The sequence below is a fragment of the Phodopus roborovskii genome, unplaced genomic scaffold (assembly GCF_943737965.1).
Source record: "Phodopus roborovskii unplaced genomic scaffold, PHOROB, whole genome shotgun sequence".
NCBI classification, from domain to species: Eukaryota; Metazoa; Chordata; class Mammalia; order Rodentia; family Cricetidae; genus Phodopus; species Phodopus roborovskii.
In genome coordinates this window covers 9,320,974-9,346,688 of record NW_026125295.1, presented here as the reverse complement: position 1 = coordinate 9,346,688, position 25,715 = coordinate 9,320,974, and the positions used below count along the sequence as shown (strand labels likewise).

General features: G+C 51.5%; 1 protein-coding gene across 11 annotated transcripts in view; it reads right to left on the bottom strand.

The window, feature by feature from the left end:
• Nucleotides 1–25,715, bottom strand: part of Trak1 (trafficking kinesin protein 1) — a 101,192-nt gene that overhangs the window by 51,533 nt on the left and 23,944 nt on the right. For 5 of the 11 annotated variants that reach the window (XM_051202549.1, XM_051202558.1, XM_051202565.1 and 2 more), the window contains exon 2: nucleotides 23,250–23,444. Coding sequence is in view for 6 of the 11 variants with exons in the window: in XM_051202516.1 (XP_051058473.1) it covers nucleotides 8,083–8,215 (133 nt within the window). In the remaining 5 variants the exon portion in view is untranslated. Of the gene's footprint in view, nucleotides 1–8,082; nucleotides 8,347–23,249; nucleotides 23,445–25,715 lie in introns of those variants that run through there. The other 6 variants (XM_051202516.1, XM_051202524.1, XM_051202541.1 and 3 more) reach the window with 3 other exon arrangements.

Sequence of the window (25,715 nt, the reverse complement as noted above, 5' to 3'; positions counted from 1 at the left end):
GCAGGCAGCAGGCAGGCAGGAGGCAGCAGGCAGGAGGCAGGAAGGCAGCAGGCAGCAGGCAGGCAGGCAGGCAGCAGGCAGGCAGGCAGGCAGCAGGCAGGAAGGCAGCAGGCAGGCAGGCAGGCAGGCAGGCAGCAGGCAGGCAGGCAGGCAGGCAGGCAGCAGGCAGGCAGGCAGGCAGGCAGGCAGCAGGCAGGCAGGCAGGCAGGCAGGCAGGCAGGCAGGCAGGCAGGCAGGCAGGCAGGCAGGCAGGCCGGCCCGCTGGCCAGACAAGAGTCGATGTTCCCTCATAGGAGGAGGAGGAGTGGTTGACAGCCCTCACCTGACTCTCTGGCCTCTTTCTAACCAGTTGTATGAGTTCTGTCCTAATTGCATGTAGCCTTGGGGGCTCAGGGAGGGGCTAGGGCACACTGGCTTGGGAGGACTGGGGGGACAGGGCTCCTTCTGTGTAGCCATGGGGAGCCACCATCCATGCTGGGTGCAGACCTTCTCATGCGGTTGCTTTGGGGACACCATGAGGGCATCTATGCCCTCAGTATGCTCACTGGTGTCCCGGGGTGAATGCTGAAGAAACTGAACTTTGGTCCCTCATTGGGACCCTACAAAGAAAGGGCAGAAGTTGTATCATGGCCCTCAGGATCCCTTAGCTGTGAACACGGAACAGGACCCTCACCCCAGGTTTACAGTTGGGGAACCCCCAGGACATGGCCAACCTGACTAAGCCTCCTGTGTTTTGATTGCAAACATGGGAATATTTATCTCAACCTGTGTGTTTTTTTCTTAACTGTGATTTAATCAATATATTTCATATGTATGCAATGAAATACCACACCACACACCAGACTTCTCTAGTGAAGATTAACTAGCCAAGACCAGAAAGTGTGCCTTGCACCCTCAGGTGGCTTGGAGGGAACCATGAGCTGAGGCACACAGCACCCACCATTATGTGAGCAACCAAAGCACAGAGCACCCAGACTGACATCCTCACCCTGGGTTGGGAACAGGAGGTGTGAGGTCTGGGGTAGGGACAAGAATGCTCCTGCCTTAGAAGTGAGGGTCTGAGTTCCCGGAACCCATATGGTGACTCACAGCTGTCTGTAACTCCAGCTGCAGGGGATCTTCTGTGAGCACTGCACACGCATACGCGCACATGCACACAGATATACATACACATAGACACACACATCCCAGAGTCAAAATGAGAAACCCCCAAATAAAAATCTTTTAAGTTGGATGTGGTGCTGCACGTTTTTAATCCCACCACATGGGAGGCAGAGGCAGGAGGAGCTCTGTGAGTTCGAGGCGTGTGTGTGTGCGTGTGTGTGTGTGTGTGTGTGTGCGCGCGCACACACGCGCGCACATGTGTCTGTCTCTGTGTGTGAATGTATATTTGTATGTATATGCATGTGTATGTGCATCTGTGTATGAACGGCAGATTTGGGATCACTGGCTCTTGGTCAGTGGCTGGGTTTCTGTATCAGCTGCCAGGTGATGCTGGCATCAGGCTTTAAAGGTCAATAAAAGGAGCCAGTGACATCTGGGCTGGACCTAGTCCACAAGCACAGACCACGCCTTTCTTCTGATCCTCCCAGGGCCTCAGCAACTGCTCACTCCATCAGAATCAAAACCAGCCTGTCACCTGTCACTCCTCCCCTGACCCTACAACCTCAGCCTGTCACTCCTTATCCCCACCACCACCAGCCCGTCACCTGTCACTCTTCCCCGACAGGACACTATCCCTGTACCCGTCACTCTTCCCCTACCTGCTGTCTAAGTCTGGCGAGGAGACACCAGACGAGCTGCAGCTCTCAAACTGAGTTCTCACTCTCTCTGGCTTGTCCCATTTCCCTTTTCTGCGGTCAAGCCCATGTAGCTCTCGAGGGATAATGTGGCAATGGTCCTCTGAGGACACTAATTCGGAAGAAAAGAACTTGAGCTATTAGAGTGGCTTGGGCAGTTCTGAAAGGTTGCCCTGAGATGTGAAAACAGAGCATTTTAAGGCACTCTGACGGCTGTCACGCAAAAGGCTCAAGGATACCGCGTAGTCTTTGCTTAACAACTGCTTTTCACGTCCGTCCATAACTTTTTCTTAGCCTTGCAGGTGAAATCCAGAAGCCTGACTGGAGTTAACCTGCATCACTACTTGGGCATACATCACTGAGTTTGCCCTCCCACCCCCCCCAAGAAAGCTCAGGTCAGGTGACTTCTAAGTTTTTGCTTTTTTTTTTTTTTTTTTTTTTTTTAATTCCATGTGGCTGCAATGGTACACTCTGGTAATCCCAGGACTCGGCAGGCTGAAGCAGGATGGTGGACAATTCTAGGATAGCCTGAGCCACACAAGCAAGACCTTGTCTCCCAAAAAAAGAAAACAAAACGTACATTTCACAGGAGTGATTAGCATTTAATACACCCTGCTTGGTAGGAAGGACGACCGGCTCTCTTGAGCCCATCTTACTGAAGACCACTTAGTCACCAAATTACTGAAACCCTACGCCAGTGCCGCCACCACACAGGCGAGCGACCCAGACCCTGTGAGCCTGGGACTGCAACCCACAAGCCTAAGCCACAGAGTCGGGATGCAGAGCCACACGCAGTACTTAAGCTTACAGGGGTGGGGAAGGGCTGAGGCCGATCCTAGCGGGCAGAAAGTCGGAGCTGTGGTTTCTGGGGAGGCTGGGGTGAGCTAGAAGAGATGCCCCAGGAAGCCCAGGGCGCTGCTGTACCTGGTGTCCTACCTGGACACCAAGCCATTTGCATGCCTGCTCCGTTAAGAGCAGCTTTTAAAGTAAGAGAACGTGCTAACATGAGTGACCAATCTGGGCTGTCTAGACACCAACAGGAAGAGGCTCAAACAGGAGTAAAACGTAGAATTTACCTTCCTCCACAATGTCCAGGGAGTCCTGCTGTTCCACGGTGGCTGCCTTCTCTTCATCCTGACAGTCACATTCAAAACATTCCTCTTCCCCTCCCACATCTCTCGGGGACATTGCTGAAGTCGCCCCAAATTCGAAACACTGTCCTAGGGGACTGTCCTTGGGAGAGCCTTTGGCCACCTGCCCAGAGGAGCCATTGGGGCCTGTGCCCAAAGGGCACATGCTGGGCTCCAGACGGGGTGGCAGACATGCCCTGGCTGGGCAGGAGTGGACGGGTGTACACAGGGCTGCCCGCCCAGCATCACTCAGGGAAGGAAGGAAAGGGTGGCTCACAGGAACCTGGAGGAGGAGCGGGCAAGCACCTGTCAGAATGGCAGGGCCCTGCCAAACGCCCTTGACACAGAGGGGAGCCAGGAAGGAAAGTATGTACTTGAGGCAAGCTCTTGCTTGGCCTTTCTCCCCGGGGAGAAGAACAGGAATGGTAGCTCCCTGGAAGTTTCATAGCAACTGAGAAAACACCAGCCACGCCTCAAGTCTCAAGCAGGTACACCTGTCTGAAGGAAGGCGCTGGGCTGGCAGTGATGGAGCTGCCCAGGTGAAGTATTGCCCAACACCTGAGAGACTTCCTGTGGGTGTGCTTAGGAATCTGAGGAGAAGGCGCTGGGCAAAGAACTGTGGGAACCAGGGAAGGCAGGGACCCTGACTTCCAGCAAAAGGAGGAGGATGTGTGGAAACCATCCATGGCCCTAGCTAAATGTACCCCAGACCTTCTTTGTCTTAAGAAGTGGTACGTATTTTTCTCGTTACACCTTGTTTTGTAAACCTCCACATTCCTCCTCAAGCTGTGTCCACAAATCCAAAAAGATTCCTCTCACTGCTAGAACAAGACAAGAGAAAAATCGAAAGCCTAATAGCTTGCAATGGCGCCCTGAGGAAGAACACATGGTTTAAGGTGTACCTTGACGGCAATTCCTCTGCATCACTTGATTTTGCCTGTCACAGTCACTAACGCAGACGCTCCTATCAGATTCTCTCTGAGGCAGCCGAGACCAAGCGCCAGTCTCTTGGAGCATCGCAGCCCATCAGTAACTCCCAGGCTTCAGCCTCTCTGAGCTGTGATGTGGTTGATCCCCTGGCTCCACAAATCTATGCCCACTGACCTTGGGCTGTTGCCCTCTGCCAAGTAACCAGGAAGGGAGATCTGGGCATCAAGGGCATCTGTGCGAGCCTGAGGTGTGTGTTTCCTTCAGCCTGGAGGCTGAGGGCTCTCTGCATGGCAGCCGAGACTGCCCTGCCACTCTGAATCTCTGCCTTCATAAAGACTAGCGTAAAAGCGCAGGGGTGCCCAGGCAGGAAGTCACAAGAGGGTTAAGACTTTCCAACTAGGGGTAAGTTATACCCCTGTTTAATTCTTAGAACTTCAAAAGGGCTGCTCTATTCTGACACATTAAAATTGTGTTATTTGGAAAAGATGTCACAGAAAATCACAGGCAGATTTCAAAATTAGAATTTCAGATCTTTTGAGAAATGATGTAAACAAGCTCTAAAGACAATGCTTTTAAACACATGCCAAGAGCCAGGCATGGTGGCGCATGCCTGGATTCCCCGGACCTAAGAGGCTAAGGTGGGGGGGGGGGGCGGTGAATCACCATGGGTTCAAGGCCAACATAGGTTACACAGCAAGACTGTATCTCAAATATACACACTCAGTAAAAAAACATAGTTTAGTGTCAATAAGCAATTATCAAATCAAAGCACGCTTACTAAGTTCTAAAGATAGGAGCGTGGCTATTGGGGCTTCTCTGCATGCTAAAACTGGTTGGTTACTCCAAAGTGTGGGACTGGATGGAACCTCCCCACCTGAAGCATGACTCATCCCTTGACTACTGTTAGGTAAACGACAACATCTGGAAAAACTCAAGCGGTTTTACCAATCATTGAATTGTTCTCATTCGTCTTTTAGTTTAAATTGATGGTATTTTTTTTTTTTTTTTAAACAATGCTGCCCATCCAAGTCACCCACCTATCCACCTATCTCTACAGACACTTGCACACATAATAAACATTCAGGATATCAAAGTTTAAAAATCTTTCCCCCAAGCTGGGTATGCTGTCTCATGTCAGTGAACCCAGCACTTGGCAGGATCAAGCAGGAGGATCGCCTCAAGCGGACTCAAGCAAGGCCCTACCTTTACCTTCGATTGCGGAAGCACATAAAGGCACAGGACACTTCCACAGAACTAAACAGTGGCTGCTTCGTATTTCTCTGGACCAAGCTGGGGGTTACAGAAAAGCTGTGAGAAAAGAACCAAAATCTTTTCATCCAGAATCCCCAGAAGCCAGCACTTTATCACACTTGTCCATCCCTCTCAAAAGAGATGCTGTCCTCCTCAGCCTCCTCAGAGTCTCTCTAGTTGTCACAGTGACATCTCTCTAGTTCAAGATGCTGTGTGAAAGGGCAGGGCTTATGTCTACTGTAGCCTGGGTCAGCTGCCCCTACAGAGCATGGTTGCCCTTTTGGGGGGTCGTTTCCCCCCAAGAGTCTTGCTTCTGACATTTAAACTGTGATCCTGGCACTCTGTAGGTGAAGACAAGAGGATCAGAAGTTCAAGGTCTCCCCTGACTACAAAACAAGTTTAAGGCTAGCCTGGGCCTCAAGAAAAAAAAAAAATCTACTAATGAGACTTTACCCAATGTAAGTTACTAACACATTTTGGCTCAGAGTTTAGACTGTAAATTCTGGGTACATGGGATGTGGATGGATTCTACAATGGCTAACAATGCCCCAAGTGTGATGTGTTGCAGGATGGATACAAATCACTCTAAGGCACTGAGCAACGAACATCTTCCGATTCTTCCGATAAGCAGACGCCCGGACCCTCGTCACACTCCTTAACATCTGACTGTGTGTGCATAAGCAAGACCAACACTTCTGGAACTGGGGACAGAGACAGACACAGTAACTCAGCACCAGGTGGAACTGTCCTGGACCTCAGAGATCGGAGGGAACAATACTGTCTATCATGTGTGGGTCAGGACCTCCAACGTAAGTGATGACTTCTCATCTTTTCCAGAACACTGACTGACTCACCTTTTGCTATTATTGTCATGGGACGTCCCTTGAAGCTTCCCTCGGAATTGATCCAAAGGCCAACTGATAGGGGCAGATAAAGCAGTGTCTAATGCTGGGCTGCATGAGACATTCACACTAAGAAGGAAAATGTTATCTCCAGGCTAACCTGCCTGAAGCCAGGAAGAACCCAACTCGCTAGAAATGGTAGCCCCGGGCCAGTAGATGGCTCGGTGACTGCAAGCCTGGCAACCTGAATTCGACCCCTAGGAGCCACACTATGGTGGGAGGAAAGAACCCATAAGGCACTGGGCCCGTGCATGCCCGCGCACATACAAGAAGGAAGAAACGGTGGTTAAACGACCCCACGTCAGCATGTGCGGGGTCCCTAAACAGCTAAGTTCTAGGCCCCAGAGCCTTTCACCCTATGTTTTGCTAGCTTTAAATGGGATTCAGGACATGCTACTTGTTCCAGTCTCCTCCCCTTCACCTGACAACAGGGTCAAAGTTAAAAGGTCAAATCGCGTGCTCTCCACATACTCAGATGGCAACAACAGTCAACTGGCAATCAATATTTATTGACCCTGGGGTCATGAGCTACCCCCTCTTCTATTTCCCCACTCTTGGAAAGGATCCCAGCAGGTCACCTAGAGCCAAAAGGTTTCTGAGAACCCGAAGTCGGAAGGTCCTGGTGGGAGGAGACAAGAACGGACCTTCCCCGTTCTCCAGACGGGCACCGAGCAGCTGGCCTCAAAGAGAACTGGGCAGCAGGGCCAGTTCTCCTCCACAAGTCTAACCGGCATTCTTAAGAGTCACGGAGCATCGAGTGACAGACAAGTCACCAAGGAAACCAGAAGGGGTCAGTGGTGGCTTCCAAAGGGCAGAACACCATACTGCCTCTGGCAGCCGTCGTAAGTAACAGACTTGGTTTAAAAGTCATACAGCCAAGAAAAGAATCTATCCATCCTCTCCCCCAAGACTACAGGCGCACCTCACTCTCCTCGTTACCCAGAATGCTTTGCAGATCAGACAGACCCACGTTGCCAACTCCACCCACTGCCAGGAGACGGGGAAGGTAAAGTTTCTCTGTGCTTTTTAAGAGCCCAGGAAAGCCTCTTGGGCTCCCTGTCGCAGCGCACAGCCAGGAAACCACAGAGCTCTTTAGGTGACTAACTAGGCCAGTTCTGCACTGTTACATCACACGGGGTCCTCAAATGCAGGTGCACCTGGAGCGACCGGAGACTTGTGAGTCAATTAACAAGCGCTCAACCGTACCTGCTACTGCTTGGGGGAGCTGGGAGGACTTTACTGCTGAAGGACAGACTTCCAGCTGGGACACACTAACTGCCTCTTCTGGCGAAGGCTTGTGGTTTAAGGGTCATTTGCAAAGAGTGACTAAAGAAGGCCAGGGTACCTTACCATCCACAACACTGCCTCCCAACAAGGCCCTTCCTTCGCAACCCATCCCAGAATGCCTCCCAACAGTTCCCCCTGTACTTGAACACTGCTGACATCTATCCAGCCACACACCTCAGCCACCAAGCAGCCTCCTCAAAAATGGGCCACGCCCTCCACACAAACCTAGATATCCCCAGAAGGGCCATCTCTCTCTTTGTCCCTTCCATGGTCTCCTAGGGCCCTATCTGTGCTGAAAGCAGCCAGCAAAATTCATTTGAATACGGTTCCTGCCTTCCCCCAGCCACCCCGTACACCCAGTCCCGAGGTCTGAGCTTAGGAAAGGGCAGGTCCTTCCAGGCCTACCCACTGCTGACCTCTTCAACACACGCTCCCAGCCTCTAGTGCCCTGAGCCTGCCACCAGAGCAGAGCACAGGGGACACACAAAAATTCAACCCGACAGAAGTCCCACGATCGCAAACGCAGCACCCCGCACGCCAAAAGACATTTTATCTCCCCGTTCCATGCAAATGTGACTTGCGTGGCAAGAAACACCCACCCACCGCCAAGAGCCAGCCCTGCCCACCTGCTATACCCTCTGTTATGCTTGCTGCGCCTTCTGGTGATGCCGGTTTCTGTGCCCCCCACCTCCCCAGGGAAAGACTCGGTGCTGCCACACACACAGAGACCCAGAGATACAAAGCCGCTGCTCATCCCGGCTCTCCCTCGGGGGCCTTAATTACCGTCTGAGCATTCTTCATAATACCAATCCAGTTCGTAGTAATCCGTGTCGGTGAATTCCTGCATAGTCAGTATTCTTGCAGGGCAAGGAACGGACCTCAGGGCGCCATGGATTGTCAAGTCAAGCGCTGCCATGCCTCCCGGCCCTTCCAGAACACCCGGCAGAAGAGCATCCCCGAACACCGCAGAACTTGACTGTGCATATTCTTAATGGTCGTCGTCCGGAGCCAGGATGGGCGAGGGGACAAGAGGCATGGAAGACTCTGCAGGGGCGGGGGTTGGGGGAGCGGAGGCTGTGGGCAGAGCAGTGGAGAGACCCCGCGGGCAAGCCCTGCTGATGGATGAAACGCACTGGACAGCGGCCCTGAAAGGGAGTAGCTGGAATCGTCCTATCCAGACGCCCCGAGGGTGACGTCAGAGACACACACCACCAGCGGCTGGCTCCCTCAAGCCTCGCCCCCTGCTCAGCTTTCAATCTAACTGTTGCCATAGAAACTGGCCAGCTCTGAGAAATGATACAGAAAAAGAAGGAAATGTCTTCTTCCAAGGATGCTGCTGCTGGGAGCAGAGGCGCCGGCGCAGGCAGAAAGGAATGTGGGCGGGGCTTAGAGCCACCCCACCCCACCCCCCACCGCCGTCTTCCAGGTGGGAGGCCAGGCGGCGGTGCCTACACCTGGGCCGCCGCATCTGAAAACGGCCACCTTTTACTTTGTAAAGGGTTGCTTTTGGTGTTCTTCCCTCAACTTGATTTAAAACATTTAACACCCCTCCCTAATTTGTTTTTCTTTATTTTAAAACTTACAAACACCAGTCGGAGGGGCCTTGGATGACACAGAAAATGAAAAACATCTTCACTCACATTCAGCGTTTTTTATGCCCGTGTCTTTATCCAAACTTCTAGCAAAGTAACAGCCTACAAATGGAGGAGACCGCCCGCCATTACAAAGGGCCTGCCGCTTAGGTGTGTGGCCAAGCTCCGCCACGGGGAGGCGGATGCCCTGCGCTAGAAGGAGTGAGAGGCAGCGGGGATTTAAGACCACTTAGGGGCACAGGGAATGGTTTCCATCCATAAAAAGCAGTGAATGGGCTTAGTTCTAAGCATTTGGCCTGCTTAATATGTTTCACTATAAAAATGAAATGCTGGAAAATGGGACGGAAATTTTAGACTTCCTATAGGTTAAACTCCACCCCAGAAGCATATTGTTTTCCCTCAGCACTCAGAGAATTCTTTATGGAAGCCTGCCCTTGGCACTGCAGAACATGCCAGCACAGTAGCTCCATCCTCTGATCTCCAAATTTCACCATCAGAAAATGGCTTCCACCTCTCCCCCCACACACAAGAAGAAATGCCTTTGCAATTCTGAAACTGCAAACTTGTATTTCAATGCTCAACTATGAGAGATTCTGTGACTATGTTTAGTAAGTATCACTGGGTAGGTGGCTTCATAAGTTCGCTGCTCCTGCAGAAGACCTGGGTTTGGTTCCCAGTCCCCACACCAGACAGCTCACAATCGCCTGCATAACCCTAACTCCAGCCCCAGGGATGTCTGGCGCTCCTTCTGCTGGCCCCCATGGGCACTGACACATAGGCCAGGTACATAAACTCACACAGGCACATGCACATAAATAAAAATGGCTTTACTGTGGACAATGGGTAGAACTGGGAGATTGCTACGGCATAGTTATACTATCTGTTCTTGGCCTCATGCCTGGCTCCAGACCCCATGGATGCCAACATTCAGTATGTTCCTTCCTTTTGTTAAACACTATAGTAACTGCTTATGTGGCATACCCTCACATAAACACAAAACTTCTTACAAAAGATGACAGGCTTCATAATTAGATGAACCATTAACAGACTCCCTAAAGGTCAACAAGATCACCTCATTCTATCAGCTTGGGAAGCTCCAACAGAAACTGAAAAGGGGGTAGGTGGGCAAAGGGTTAAAAGGGTTGGGGAGCCGGGCGCTGGTGGCGTACACCTTTAATCCCAGCAATCTGGAGGCAGAGGCAGGCAGATCTCTGTGAATTCGAGGCCAGTCTGGTCTTCAGACAGAATTCCAGGGTAGCCAGGGCAGCCAGGGAGAGAGAGAGAGAGAGAGAGAGAGAGAGAGAGAGAGAGAGAGAGAGAGAACAAAAAAGAAAAAGAGGAGAGAAGAAGAGAAGAGAAGAGAGGATCTGGGGCAGAAACTCAGAGAGTAAAGTGCTTGCTGCATAAGTACAAGGACCTGAGTTCAAATCCTGCGGCACCATGGATTTTTTTCCTTTCATTTTGAAAGCTAGAAATGGCCCCCCGAGCCTATAATTAGCAGCACTGTGGGGTGGAGACAGGGGAATCACTGGTTGCTCACTAAATAGCTAGTCTCTAGTCTGTCCAAAATGGCAAGTTCGGGCTCAAAGAGATACCCTGTCCCCAAAAATAAAATGGATAGCAAGAGAAGTAGGCTCAGGGGTTGACCTCTGGACTCACAGGAACGCAAGGGTGGACACAGTTGCATACACGCACACAAATGAATAAAAAATGAGATACAAGAAAATGAAGATACTTAGAGCTCCGTAGAAATCTCCAGTGAAGCGAAAAGTCCTTCCGATTATAGCAGGCCACATGGGGCTCATAGTGCTACGAATTTCATTAATATTTCTCTGTGCCCACCACATACACAGACAGAAGCTAACAGGTGGGTGGACGGCAGTGTTACTCCACAGATAGAGCCTGGATTGTGGAGTCAGTCGGGTGGAGGTTTGGTTCAGGCACCTTGATCAACATCTCTGACCTTGGTAGAAACACCAGTGATGCTTGTTAAGTGGAGGAGATGCCAGTGCCTGCTCCAGGGATGGGCGGGGCTCGAGTTGTTAGACGCGGGCATGGGTTCAGGACAAGACGAGTTCCCCAATCACTAACTCTTTATAAAGAGGAAATGACCCAGCATGAGCAATTATGGGTACAGATCCTCAGCTGTAATTAGGGAGAGGAGGCAGAGGCACCGTTTGTAAGCATCCGCGGCGCACACAGCCAGCCAAGCACGAGGATCTCAGCAGCAGCAGCGAGGACGGGATGGGCTGGCTGGGGACAACAAACGCCGCTAAGCGGTAAAGCAAGGTGGTTTTGACCACAGCTTGCACCACGTCCAAGACTGCACACACTCATTCCAATGCTTAAAAGAGTGGGAGAGAGGGGTTGGGGACCCGTGGGTAAAGCGCCCGCCATGGGTTTGGAGTCCAGGCACTGAGTTGGAAGTCAGGCAGGTGGAGCGGCCTGCCTGTAACCCCAGCGCTCTGAGGTGGGGAACTGAGGGGTGGAGAAAGGGTTCCCTAGGGAAAGCTGGCTGTGCAGAGTAGCCGAGCAGACCAGCTCCTGGCGCGTGAAAAACCCTGCCTCAGTCAGGGTTTCTATTGCTGTGGGGGACACGGTGACCACAGAGACTCCTATAAAGGAAAGCATTCACCTGGGAAGATTACACTTTTAGAAATGTGTTCCATTATCATCATGGTGCTACACAGCGGCGTGCGGGCAGACGTGGAGCTGGAGAAGGAGCTGAGAGTCCCTCATCTTGACCCACGGGCAACAGGAAGTGGGCTGAGCATCACACTGAATGCAAGGTGAGCAGATGACACCTCAAAGCCCACGCCCACAGTGACACACTTCCTCCAACAAGACCACACCTACTTCAACAAGCCACACCTCCCAATAGTGCCCCTCCCTATGAACTACATTCCAATTACCACAGACCCTGATTCAGTAATAGAGACTGACCAAGGAAAACAACCAATGTCAATATCTGGTCTACACACACACACACACACACACACACACACACACACGCACACACACATATGCATGTGCACCTACACACATGTGCCTACACATGTTAACATACCAAGGAACAGAGCATGAACGCATGCGTGCATTCTCTCTCTCTCTCTCTCTCTCTCTCTCTCACACACACACACACACACAGTACACAGGCACGACAAAACACTCAATGTAATAGATAAATCTAAGATAAAATCTGGAAGTGGGCACACTTTCTACCACACTTCGTCCTCAGACACCACAATTAATCTGTTCTCCTCTTGCACAAGGACATGGGACTTGGATGGCAAACACCACTTTCCCAGGACCCACAGCAAATACCCAGGGCAGCCGTCATGAACAAGTCTGCCGGCTCCCTCATCGGTGACCCCAGAGAACACCCGGAATGCGGTTACGGGGTTAAATTGCAAATGCAATTCAAGGCAGGAAGAGAGCTGGGTGAGTGAAGATTAACAACCTCAAGTTAGAGGCTCATGGGGAACACAAACTGAAGCAGGGGCAGGTCACCCAGTTCTTACACTTCAGAGGCAGGGGGATCACTGCAAGCTCCACGCCAGCCCGGTCTACACCGGAATAAGGTTAAGTGATAACTTGCAAAGACTTCTCCAGCCAGGGCTACACAGAATACTGTTGGCAGGAGCAGATCTTGGGATCTGTGTCATCGGTGAGTGACGTACGCAGACCTTCATATTTTTTATCTTGAGACAAAGTCTCACTAAGTTGCCAAGGCTGGCCTTGAACTTAACTACGTAGACCAGGATAGTCTCAAAATTGTGATCCTCCTGTCTCAGCTTCACAAGTAGATTGGATTACAGGTCTGTTCACCAACATGGGTCAGTGTGACTTCTTTATTGCATGTGTATGTAGTGTGTATGCATGTTCACACGTATGTGCAGCCACATGTACATATGTGTGCACATGGAGACCAGAACTACATCAGGTGTCTTGACCACTCTGCATCTCAGATATATTGAGACAGGGCCGCTCGTTAGAACCAGAGCTTGTGATCCTTGCTCCAGGGAACCCTGGTTTCCACCTGCCGAGAACTGGGGTCTGCGGGTCTGCCACAGCTGCCTGGCTTCGTATCTGGGTTCTGAGGGTCTTAATTCGGGTCCTCATGTATGAGCAGAAAGCGTGTCACCCCTGAGCCGCCTCGCACGTCCTTGCTGGGATTTCCTGATAGTGAAAAGAAACCCTATTTCCAGCTTTGCCATAGTGAGGCCCGGCGAGGGCATCCCTCCCCTACGACAGAGCCGCTCACTCCACAGCCTGGAGCAGGGAGGAATCATGATGGCTCTGTAAGCCCAGGGTCTTAGGGAGCGAAGGCCACCCCCAAAGGCGAGGAGAGAGAATGGACAAAGCCTGGACTGGACCACATTGTGACAATTCAAATAGTGTAGGGGGAAGTGTGGTTATCTTTAAAGGGAGCAGGTGGTGTCAGTGACAGCCAAGACACCACAGTGGATATCCAGGGAAAGGCAAGCAGGGAGCATGCCGACCGATACACAAGGCAGAAGGCTAACAGCTATTTTAATCCATCTTAGGAAGTCGGGTAGGTGGACCCCGCCACTCCTTTCCTGCCGCCCAGCCTTCTGGAAGATTGTTCAGTGCATCTCTGCGCAGGGTGGCTGTGAATGCAGCAGCGGATGTGGATGAGGACACAGGTGACAAGAACAGGAAAGCCTGGCATTGTGGGCACAGACAACACTCAGAGAGGCGGGTCAGACCCAGGGCAGCAAGACGGTGGACTACCCAGAAGGCTCCAGAGGAGAGCAGACTGACTGCCCCACGTGGGGCGGGGTGGAGGTAAATTCTTGAGGTCAGAGTGCAAAGGACCCAGTTGACACAGACACATCTGTACGTGGATCCCAGGATGGGGGCCTGAAAGTTGGGACGGTGGGGGTTACGGCAGAGCATCCGGGTCCAAATCCTGTGTCCCTTCGGAGAGCACCAGATCGAGGGCTGGAGGTCTGTGCCAAGGTTTACCTCCTGGGCCATCAAGACAGTTCAGTGGGAAAAGGCACCGGCCATGTAGCCTGACAGCCCGAGTTCAATCCGTGGGACACACACGGCCAAGGGAGAGGACCAATTCTCACTGGTGTGCTCTGATCCCCACGTGTGTGCTGCCGCACGCATGACCCACGTGTGTGCTGCCGCACGCGTGAACCCCCACCCCACCCCACGAGGGAGAGAAAGACAGAGAAAATGTAATTTAAAAGAAAACAAAATTACCAGTGGAATCTATGAGTCTCAGTTAAATGTCTAAGATGACATCATCCTAAATTAAAGGGGACAAGATCCAATGGCACGTGTCCTTCACACTGGAGCAGTGCCTCCCATGGCTGGGGTGACCAGAGCTGCAGGGTCTGAGGTCTTCCTTGGAGCACCCCGAATGAAATCATGGCTCCCTGGGCTCTGGGCTCCTGACCTTCAGAACCAGAAGTGACCGAGTACCTACTGCTTCAGGTCACCAGCTGTGTGGCCATCTGTCCCAAGCACTGGGGAGCTAATGTAACTACTAGGGGTCAGCAACTTCTTTATCAGCTGTAAGACTCCTGAGGGCAAAATGGGCTGGGCAATAACTCAGTCTGTAAAGCGAGGCCTGGACTTGAGCCACAGGATCTGTATTTAAAAGGCAGGGTGTGCGGGGCTGGAGAGAGGATCCCAGGGGATCTGAGTTCAATTCCCTGCACTCACATGATGACTCACAATTGTGTGTGGCTCCAGCTCCAGGGGGTTTGATGTCCTCTTCTGTCCTCTAAGGGTTCCAAGTACGCACACGGTGCACAGACATACAAGCAGACCCAACACTTGTAACCCTAGTCCTGGGGAGATGCGTGTAGGCAGATCCCAAGACTCACTGGCCAGCTAGCCTAGACTATTTGGTGAGTTCCAGGCCAATGAGAGACCCTGTCTCAAACAAAACATAAACAGAGCCTGAGGAATGATGGCTGACACTGCCCTCTTAGCCTTCCCAACACAGCACAGGTATAGCCACACACATGTAAACACATATATAAACCCACATATAAACATATATATAAACACGTGTAAGCACATATATGAACACACATGTAAATGCATATACACACATGTAAACACAGATATGAACACACATGTAAGCACATATATGAACACATATATAAACACATATGTAAATAATATATGAACACATGCAAGCACATATATAAACACACATGTAAACATGCAGGGATTAAACAATTACTGGAAAAGAGCGAAAACGTGAGTTGACACTTGACGGGCCATGCTTAAACCTCAGTACCAGCGGCCCTGCGTCACATTCTCAGGGTCCCTATCCTCCTCTGAAATGCCCTCCCCGGCTCTAGACATTCCATCCGGTAGACAGCACTCTCAGTAACCTCTGCCTATACCCAGCTGGAGCCAGGAGGCTTGAGGCAGAGGAGAGGGAGGGCGTGACCAGGGAGAGAGAGGGCTCGCCAACGCTCAGCGAACACGGCAGCTTTCACACTCCAGTCTTCCGTGCTGAAAAAGTGACTGTCAGCCAGTGAGACCTCGCGGCAGAAGGCGGGCCGCAAGAACAGCCTGCTGTCAACTGCTCCTTCCGGTGAGGGGGCTGACGCTAATGACAGCAGCCCAGAGACCCAGGCACTGGGGTGGCCACTGGAGGGGTAGGGAAGAGAATGTATCTTGGCATCGGTAAGAAGCCTAAGTGGGTCTGAGCTCACCACCTGTCAGCACAGACGGTCTGGGGGGAGAAATCTCACGCTCGTGGCCAGCCTGATACACAGCTGATGCCGCCACGTCAAAACACACATGAACCACAGGTTCAAAAGACCCCAGATGCCCCTCCTGCCCGAACCCTGCTGAACAGCGGAAGCCTGGGAAGAGTTGAACTGAAAGCCAAGCTGTCCTGTCGGTTTCCCACCCGAGTTGGGGCCAGCTCTGTCTCAAACTTGCAGGATTAACACAAGAAGAAAACAGTCTACACAGAACAGCTTGCCGGCCGTGTTGTTCGTGAGCAGGCAAAGATATTGCTGGAATCTGGTTTGATCAAGAAAGATGAAAGATGCCAGGTGACAGACGTAGGACCATGAGTGTGGGCTGCTCTCCAGACACCGCGCCCAGGAATCTGAGGGCGGCCAGACAATCCCACGCGAAGCAACTTTTGATCGCCTCCTCTGATGGGGAACTCCATTCCCCCAGCACCAGTGCCCAGGCCCACAGCTGGGTGGAGTGGCTGACGCACGGGCTGTGATGATGGCCCGTGCCAAGGCGCTCTCTCCTGGGAGAGCACAGCAGCCTAGTCAAGGTGTCAGAGCAGGACCCTACAGACGAGAGACCAATGCCCCAGAGAGGAGGCCACTGCCCTCACCACCCCCCATCCTCACCCCACCCCACCCCCCTCGTCCTCACTACCCCCGCCTGGAACGTGCACACACCACAGTTCTGGGTGAGGACATGGAGAAGATGAAAATAGCAGAGCTGTGCCCACCGCCTGAGTCAGAAAACCTGGTCAGGAACTCGAGCACCCGAGCACCCGAACGATGGAAGCACGGAAGGACGGAAGGACCGCTGTGCATGCCCTACCCCGGACGCACTCACTGGCTGGGTTACTTCACACTGAAAGCAAACACTGGGCCAACACTCTGAAACCTATCTGCCTGGGGGCCTGCTCTCTTCCAGGTCACCTCAGAGACAGGGTGGTCAGCACATCTGGTGTGACACAGAGAACTTGTGTTAGCCCTACGCGGCCAGAGAAGAGCGACCCACGGGAGCGTGACCACCTAACAACACTCATGGCGGCCTTCCTGCCTGGCGGCTGCTGAGTGGGACATGACTATGGGACACAGGACACCATCAGACCACAGGAGGCAGCTGGACGTCACAGAGCAATGGCGCGAAGCTGTGTCCCGCCGTGTAATCACGTGTTATGTGACCCACAGAAAACCAATGCTGTTGAGTAAATAATTTATAACTAAACAAGCTTTTAACACGTCCTGACATGGAGGTCTTGGAGAACTGAGCTCTCCCCTTTGGTGTTTTACCCGGTGAGTATTGCCTTGCGTTTCTCTCCCCGTTTGCTTGCTCTGAGGATGAGCAGGACGGGACCGGGTAACAGGTGTCTGAACGTCAGCATCCCTTTTTGCTGTGCCGCCTTGGGGAGGGTTTCCTAACCTCTGTGGTTCTGAGGGTCCTCCGCTATGGAACAGGGGCAGCAGGAGGGAGGGTGAGGAGACCCTGCACACAGGAAGTGCTAAGCACGGACCAGTCTTACTTCCTGTCCAGTCATCTGACCTCATGCCCATTCTGGTTTGCGCGGGTACTTTGTAAACCATTCTTAGTCTCTGCACTTCTCAGGACGGCCAGAAGTTAGCTGGGGCTGGAGCGACTCTGAAAAGGTCCGTGTGGAGGAAGCAATGTCACTCACGAAGGAAGGCGTGAAAACGCGCCCTCTCGTCGGCCAGAGGGGGACAGAGCGTCACCCCAAACAGCCAGGAAGACTGGATACCCAGTAAGACATAACTACCCACTTCTGGTTTCTCATCTTAGGGAGCCCTGCACCCCCCCAACTCCCCCGCAGCAGAGGCCACCGCCCTACAATGCCGATAGTGGACCCAGGAGGAACAAGAGGACGTGTCCTCCGCCAGCTCACAAGCGGCCTGGCACCGTGACTCACTGTGCTGAGTCCTGTATCACCTGGGTTACAGATGTGTAAACAGACACACAAAGCCCAAACAGGGCAGGGATGATGGCAAACAGGAGGGCCGGAGCACAATTCCTGGCTCCCACACAAAAAGCCAGGCATGCTGGTGTACCTGCCATCCCCGCTCTGTGAGAAGGGGAGAGGAGGGTCCCTGGGGCTCCCTGGACAGACAGTCAAGCCGAGTTAGTCATCTCCAAGTACAGGGAGAGAATCTGTCTCAAAACCCCAGGAGGCCCGGCAGGGCGGCGCCCCTTTAATCCCAGCACTTTGGAGGCAGAGGCAGGCGGATCTCTGTGCTTTCCAGGCCAGCAAAGGACACATAGTGTCTTAGTTTGGGTTCTATTTCTGTGAAGAGACACCATGACCAGAGCAACTCTTATGAAGGAAGGTACTTAATTGGGGCTGGCTTTCGGTTCAGAGTGGCGGGAAACGCGGGGCACACAGGCAGACAAGGTGCTGGAGAAGCCGCTGAGAGCTCTACATCTGGATCCGCGGGCAGCAGGAAAAGCCAGTGAGCCACTTGGCTTGAGTCTCTGGGAACTCAAAAGCCCACCCCCAGGGACACAGCCACACCCATTCCAACATGGCCACTTACCCTAATAGTACCACTCTCTAATGGCCTACGGGGTCATTTTCACTCAAACCGCCACACCCAGTGAGACCCTATCTCAGAAACAACAACAAAAAACCCGAACCAATGTATGTTGGGGGTGGACAGACGAAGATAATGCCAACCTCTGGCCCCTACATGCACATACATGTATGCACACACACATATGAACACACAGATACCACACAAAAACTAAAAACAAAACAAAACAACAACAACAAAAAAGTAGGGCCAGACATGGTGGCACACGCCTTTAACCCCAAGACTCGGGGGACAGAAACAAGTGGGTCTCTGTGAGTTCTGGGCCAGCCAGGGCTATAGAATAAACAAACAAACAAACAAATAAATAAAAATCCGGGACACTGGAGAGAGCAGGGCCCGGGATTTGTGCCTTCTACACACCACCTGTAAAGGGAAACATCTGTGTCTTCCTAGTTACTAAAACCCGAGAAGCGCTAAAGCCACGGCATAAGAGCTACCTGATAAATACGTTAAATAACAAGGGCTACTGGGCTAGGAACAATACCAATACCTTTACCCAGTGAAGGGCAGAGGCCTATTTCAGTGTCTTCTCACTGCCGGGCGGCATACAAGCACCCCTGACCTCCACTGGCAACAAAGTTGCACATCCTGATGCTGACACCCTGCTTTGTCTGCAAGTCTGACCGTGGAGGAAAATGCTACATTTGAGTCAGAAGTTAGTAAAGTAACTAAATTCACACAACTCTAAATTCTCTTTACAGAACATTTGGGGCTCCTAGGACTTCAGGCTAAGTCTTGCATTGCAAAGTCAATGCCTGCTCGTTCAATGAGGATACGTTTTAAAAAGTATTTGTGTTGTGGAATAATCCTCTTGTACACTGTAAAGATTTGTCATTAGAATTGGCCGGTAGCTGGACAGGAAGTTAGGTGGGAAAGGAAAACTGAATGCTGGGAAGGAGAAGGGTGGAGTCAGTAGTCTCCAGCCAGATGCAGAGGAAGCAAGATGGGAACGCCATACTGGGGAAAGGATACTGGGCCACGTGACTAAACATAGATAAGAATGATGGGTTAATTTAAGTGTAAGCACTAGTTAGTAATAAGCCTGAGCTACCGATCGAGCATTTGTAAGTAATATTAAGACTCCCAGTCAGTTATTTGGGAAGCAGCTGAGGGGTATTTGGGAATTACTGGCAGGACAAAAATTCCCACCTGACGTGGGATGTCCTTCTGTGCACTGTGAATATGTGTTGCTTTTATTGGTTGATGAATAATGCGGCTTTGGCCTACGACAGGGCAGGATACAGCTAGGTGGGAAATCCAGGCAGAGATATAGGGAAAAAGAGGGTGGAGTTTGGAGAAGATGCCATCAAGGCACCAAAGGAGAAACATGTCTGAGCATCACCAGTAAGCCACTGCCATGTGTCAATACACAGATTAATAGAAATGGGTTAATTTAAATGTAGGTGACAGTCAATAATAAGCCCAAGCCATTGGCCAACAGTTATAATTGATATTATGCTTCTGAGTGGGAACTGGTGGATGGGAGAGAAACATCCAGCTACATCTGCCTACAGATGTCTTATTTCTAAGTTATATGTGTCCTTGCATTTGTGAGTGCAGTTCCTGCAGGGTCCAGAAGAGGGCGCCAAACCCTGTGGAGTTGTTGTGAGTCAGTGCTGGGACTGAACTCAGGTCCTCTGCAAGAGCAGTGAGTGCTCCTAATTGCTGAGCCATCTCTGCACATGGATTAAGTCATCAGGCTCGAGGGCCCAGAATCCACGGGAGGAACTAACTATAGGACCTGGACACACCCACTACAGGCACCTGTAAGATCTGCTCTGGGCTGCGGTACCACTGGTGACCCTGACGAGGATTCTTTTGGGTTTTCTTACACACATAACTGAGAACAAATGAGAGACGAATGCCGGTCTGCGTCTCCTGATAAAAAGACCTTAGGATCTGCGCACAGGAGCGAGAGCAAAGCAGCTCTGCCTGCCTGCCTGCCTGCCTGCCTGCCTGCCTGCCTGCGGATGTTTTATGTAACGGGTCAGTTCTGTGACAGTGCTGTAAAACGGCCTGGTGCTGCCATGAGTGGAGCTCCAATTACACCGCGTGTGCCCACGGCTAATCCATGTGTGTGCGGAGGGGCCTGGAGCCTCCCCTGGCAGAGATAGCAGGGAGGCTCTGTGGGAAGAGCAAGTCACACAACAGACGTCCTCAGAAATAACTGTTTCACATCATACTGTGGACCTCTACAGTAGACACACATACACACACACACACAGACACACACATGCACACACGCACAGAGACACACAGACACACATGCACACGCATAGACACACACACACAGACACACATGCACACACAGACACACACACAGACACACAAACACACAGACGACAGACACACACAGACACACATGCACACATGCACAAAGACACACACAGACCACAGACACACATGCACACACACACGTGCAAGCACACACACACAGATCCTATAAGAGCAGTGACTTGGCCTCCCACACACAACCCCACACTCCTTGCTGGGGAAGATGCCCTGGCAAAGCATAACTGACTTGTTATGGGAATTCTTTCCACCAACAGCTTTGGGGTGCCGACCTTAGGGTGTGGCCTGGTGCTCTGTGAGGACCAAAAAGCTGGAGGAGAGAGTGTGCTCAGTCCAGCTGATGCCTGGTGTGGCGGAAGACCCAAGTGGTGGCGAGGCTGTCCAGGGGTCAGCCTCTCTGAGGAGTTTGTCTTCCCGCTGCAGCACCTAGAAAGTTGGTTATTATACCGTTTGTAAATTCTTGCTTCGCTGACTCATGAAGAGCTTCTGACTGACTGTCAAGCGTGCGAGCTGATGCTAGGCGTGGGATTGTTCTATTTTTGTTCCTATTGACACCAGTTATCAGCAGTGCTCAAAAAGACACTGCGTTCATTGCATCGAGGATAAACTCACAGGTCAATTCAAACACAATTCCTTTCTTGTCAGTATCCACTACAGAGAACGGATGGGGGATGGGGCGTCCTTCTGCACATGTGCTCCTTTTAGTGGTTGATGCATACAACACTGTTTGGCCAATAGAGGCAGGGAGACAGGCGGGACTAGGAGACAGGAGAATTCTGGGAAAGGGGAGGTAGAGAGGCACTGCATGAGACGCCATGTAGTCGCCGCCAAAGGAGTTACAGGTCCGGGCATTCTCCAGTAAGACCACGTGGAAATACATAGATTTATAGAAATGGGTTAATAATTAAGGCAGGGCTGGCCAATAAGAAGACCTAGCCATTGGCCAACATTAATATAAGTGTCTGTGTATTTATTTGAGGCTGAAGCGGCTGCGGGACCTGGCAAGAAAAAACTCCAGTTGTAGAGAACCGAGAATTGCCCTGCACACACCCTAAACCAGAGGCTTTTAGTTCCAATTTGTTTGTTATAAATGACCTCAGAAATAGGAAAGACTGGTCTACACTAGTGAGACGTAACCCAGAAAGCTCAGCCACGTACCGCAAGCTGGTTCTTCGTGGCATTATCTCCAGAGAGGCACATGGGGTATACAAATGAGAAACAGACAGGTCCGTCAATGACAAAGAAGATATTAATTTCATCTTAAGATTTTTTTTAATTGTGCACATATGTGTGCATCTGTGTGTAGGCGTGACACCAGAAGACAGCATTAGGTTTCCCGAAGCTGGAGTTACAGATGGATGTGAGCTGCCCACATGGGTGCTGGGAACTGAGCTCTAGTCTCCTAGAAGAGCAGCTGTCTCCTAACTGCTCAGTGATCTCTCCAGACCCCGAACATGCATGCTTCTAAAGAACAGAAGTACAGTGATGGCGGGTAGCTCCGTGGAAGAGCATTTGCCTAGCATGTTGGAGGCTCTGGATTCATCCTAACATGGTAAAAAAATAAAGCAGCATTTATTGCCTGCTGTGATGGTGCCTCCTATACTCCCAGTATTTGGGAGGCTGGGGCAGGAGGATCGCCATGAGTTTCAGACAAGCCTAGGCTACGTAGGAAATTCCAGGCCATCTTGGGCTGCCTAGTGAGACTGTCCACAACAAAAACAAACAAACAAAAATTATTTTTAAAAGACATCCCTTTAAGGAGTGGGTGCATTGTGAATTGGTAGAGTACTTGCTTAGTGCCTAGCATGTACAAGACTCTTGGTTCAAATCCCAGCACTGAAAAAATAAAAAAGGAGGAGAGAAGTGGGAAGGAAGAAGGAATAAAGAGCAGCTGTCGTCTGAATAAGCGGTAGATGAAATCATTATCCTCTGCTGTTCTCTCTCTCCCCTCCCTCCCTCCCTTCCTTCCTCTCTCTCTCTCTCTCTCTCTCTCTCTCTCTCTCTCTCTCTCTCTCTCTCTCTACCTCTATCTCTATCCCTCCCTTCTCCCTCTCTGAGGACTCCTTAAGGCTAAGTCCACCCACCAGGTAGCAGTTCTGCCCCCCAGTGGCTTAACTTTATACTGCATTGGTTTGACTCCTGGAATTCCAGCTTGGCCAGTCGATCCTGGTTCCTGCCTTGCTGTGTCTACGTAGAAGGAAGCCGCCTAGATTTCCTTGTGACATTTGTTGTTAAATACAAACAGACTCATAGAGGAAAATGATGGGGCTGGAGAGATGGCTCAGCAGAAGGCCCAGGTTCAATTCCCACCACACACGTGATGGTTCACAACCATCTGTAACTCCAGTTCTAGAGCATCCAACGCCCTCTTCTAGCCTTCTCAGGCACTGCGTGCAACATGATCCACACACCAACAGGCAGGCAAACACGCACACACATAAAATAATGCACAATAAGCATAACAGATAATTGTTTTTAAAAAATAGAAAAGGGTATGAGAATAGTTTTAAGTTAGTCTGCATGGCTCAAATGAAAACATTTAGTCCCCGCTACTCATCCTGACCAAGAAAACCCTCAACATGGCTAACCCACTCCTGAGGCCACGCCCCCCTTGGCCACCCTTCCACAGATGCCAGGCCCGTGTCACCCAATGAGTCATGGCAGGCCCTGGCAAGGAAGGACTGCTCACCACACTGCTTCCGCGGATGAGGGGCCAGCTACTTACGGAAGTATTTTAGCGTCTCCTCAATCTGCTCGGTTGTGAGGTCAATGTTAGCATCGGGGGAAATGAGAGGCGTGTGTAGCCAGTCATCGTGGTCGTAACCGTAGATGGTGTCAGCTCTCAGCTTGTAATGGGGCAGCTGCTCCTCCAGGAGGCTAATGATCTCAACTTCTGGAAGGTTGGTGCTGTTGCACACGTCTAGAGAGAAGAAGACGCAGGAGTAAGCTAAGACACTGCCACTCACGCCTGTGGCATGCAAAATCCAGGCAAGGACACGTCATTTGAAACCTACTCCCGAGACTTAGAATTGCAGGGGCAGAGATGTTTAATGGGCACAGTGGTGCAGACAGAAACTAGCATAGCTTAGAACACTGTACGGCCAAGTGTGGTGTCCTAGCTATGGTGACTACGGCTGTGACGAACATCGTGAACAAATACAAGCAACTGGGGAGGAAAGGGTTTATTTCGCTCACAGCTCCATCGAGCAGTTCGTCTTCAAAAGCACGGAGGGCAGGGACTAAGCAGGCAGGAACCTGGAGGCAGGAGCTGGTGCAGAGGCCATGAGGGTGCTGCTGACTGGCTTGCTCCCCATGGCTTGCTCAGCCTGCTTTTTTGCAGAACCCAGGACCACAAGCCCAGGGATGACCCCACCCACAGCAGACCCTCCCTCCCACCAACCACTAAAGAAAGTGCCTTCAGGCCTGCCTGCAGCCCAATTTTACAGAGACCTTTTCTTCCTCCCTCCCTCCCTTCCTTCCAACTTAAGCCCTGGATATCCTGGAACCAGCTCTCTAGACAAGGCTGACCTCAAACTCACAGAAATCTTCCTGCCTCTGTCTCCTGAGTGCCGGGATTAAAGGCGTGCGCCACCATGCCTGACGGAGACTAATATTTTAAAATTAGAATTCTGCGTGTTGACTGCAAAGACCTACTGTCGGGTGCCTACTCTCTGAGAAGGGAATCCAGCATTCCCCAGCTTTCATCTTCCGAGTTTTACATCCACAGTTCTTTTGCTGTCTTCTCCCGAGTGTTCATGCTGGAGCCAACCCGTTACCATTTACCGATTGCTTCCCGCTGCGTTCACCATATATGCCAACCCCCTCACCTAGAATCTACCCTGCACTTAACTTATTGATCCATCTACCCACTCCATCCAGTCATCCATCTATCCATTCACTCTTCCATCCCTGTATCCTTTATTCCATCATCTGTCCTTCCTTCCATCCATCATCCATCTATACATACATACACCTCCCAGGCACAGCTGGAACAGAACTCTTGCCTATATCCACAGAGCCCTGTCAGAACTATCACTCTGTTAGTAGTAGGTTCCACGTTCTGAGTGCCACAGCACGCAAACTCACGAGGCTAACGAAATGCAATCTTTGCCACATGGGTGGCCTCGATTCGCCCCTGGACCCACAGCTCCAGGCCCACCGTGTTCAGAGGGGAGTGTAGCAAAGCCTGGGATGGTGTGGTGAGGCACCTTCCTGCTGCTGTGACCAATACCGGACAAGAACCAACCTAAGGAGGAAGTTTGCTGTGGCTCATAGTTTGAGGGGACACAGTCTATTGTGGCAGGTAACGCACAGTCGCACAAGGTGGCTGACGGCAGTGCGTCCCCAGTCAGGAAACAGAGATGAACGAACACTGGAGGGAGGCTCACTTTCCGCTCCTCACAGCTCTGGGGTCCAGTGCATGAATTAGTGCCGCCCACACCCAGGGCTGGTCCCCAGAGCATGGATGGGTTAGTGCAGCCCACATCCAGGGTCTTCCCACTTTAGTGAGACCTCTCTGGAAACACCCTCACAGACATCCTGGAGGTGTGTTTCCACGGTGATTCTAAATACAGTCAACTGATGGTGAACGTCCCACACACACAGCCCACCCAAGCAGGCTTTTTGAGTTAACCAGCAGCTCAGCTGTGACACACAGAATGAGGACACAGACCAGAATACCCTGCAGACTTTTCTACCCCGTGCTTACTCACACGAACCGATAACGATGAAATCAACATGACTGAATTCTGGCATCAGCCATGAGCTCAGAGCATTTAGCAGGGAGCCTACAACAGCAAAACTGTTGTGGCTACAGCAGGGGTCTTGCCAGCCCAGAAACCAACTGCTCTGCACGTGGACCCAGCCGGAGAGAGGGTGACGAACTCGGGCTTTTGTGCTAAGACTCAGTCTTCAGATGGGAAAACACACCAGAAGGCAAGCAAACGCTCGGAGTGGACAGTGGAGGGGCTCGGGAGCCTGGGTGGATGAAGGTGGGGATGAGGTCCGTTCGCCTTCTGACGAGCTCCAGGTGGAAAGGGCAGGGGAGACGCTAACGCTAACGGGGATACTGGTAAACCAGGGAAGATGGGGGACTCCAATTAAGGGGGAACAGCCAAACCCTGACCACACACTCAGAAGACACGATCGATCGATAGGCACCAGTGCTAGGAGCAGGGGAAGCAATGATTGG